At 42.8% G+C, this 325-nt stretch overlaps 1 protein-coding gene across 1 annotated transcript in view; it reads right to left on the bottom strand.

Moving 5' to 3' along the window:
- The window catches only part of LOC119587470, a gene marked incomplete in the record, with an annotated part of 7,938 nt that overhangs the window by 2,333 nt on the left and 5,280 nt on the right, over positions 1-325 (bottom strand). The window contains 1 exon segment of the mRNA XM_037936197.1: positions 82-142. Within this exon segment, the coding sequence (XP_037792125.1) occupies positions 82-142 (61 nt within the window).

Below are 325 nucleotides of genomic sequence, written 5' to 3'. Positions count from 1 at the left end.
TCTAAACTGGATCCACAGGTAATGAAAAGAGAGTAACAAGACGCACAGTTACGTACCTGATCGCGTGCGCCACAGGCTCGGAGGCCGTCAGGGTCTGCGTCACGAATTCAGTTGATGTCCAGACGTTCCATTTGGTGACGTCCTGAAAGAGGAGGCACAGTCAGGGACCTTGACTTCGAAAGCAGGGGAGGAGTCTATTTATCTGTCTACCTGTTTGTCGATATATTTGTATCTATATATAGTTATATGCATGTTTGTTGAGATGCAGGATAGGACTTTCATTATACAGTATTTTGTAGATAATATTTTTACATGAGTTCATTCT

This window comes from Penaeus monodon, chromosome 22 (assembly GCF_015228065.2).
Source record: "Penaeus monodon isolate SGIC_2016 chromosome 22, NSTDA_Pmon_1, whole genome shotgun sequence".
Classification (NCBI taxonomy): domain Eukaryota; kingdom Metazoa; phylum Arthropoda; class Malacostraca; order Decapoda; family Penaeidae; genus Penaeus; species Penaeus monodon.
Note: the sequence above shows the minus strand (reverse complement) of the source record. Positions and strands in the feature narration are given on the sequence as shown.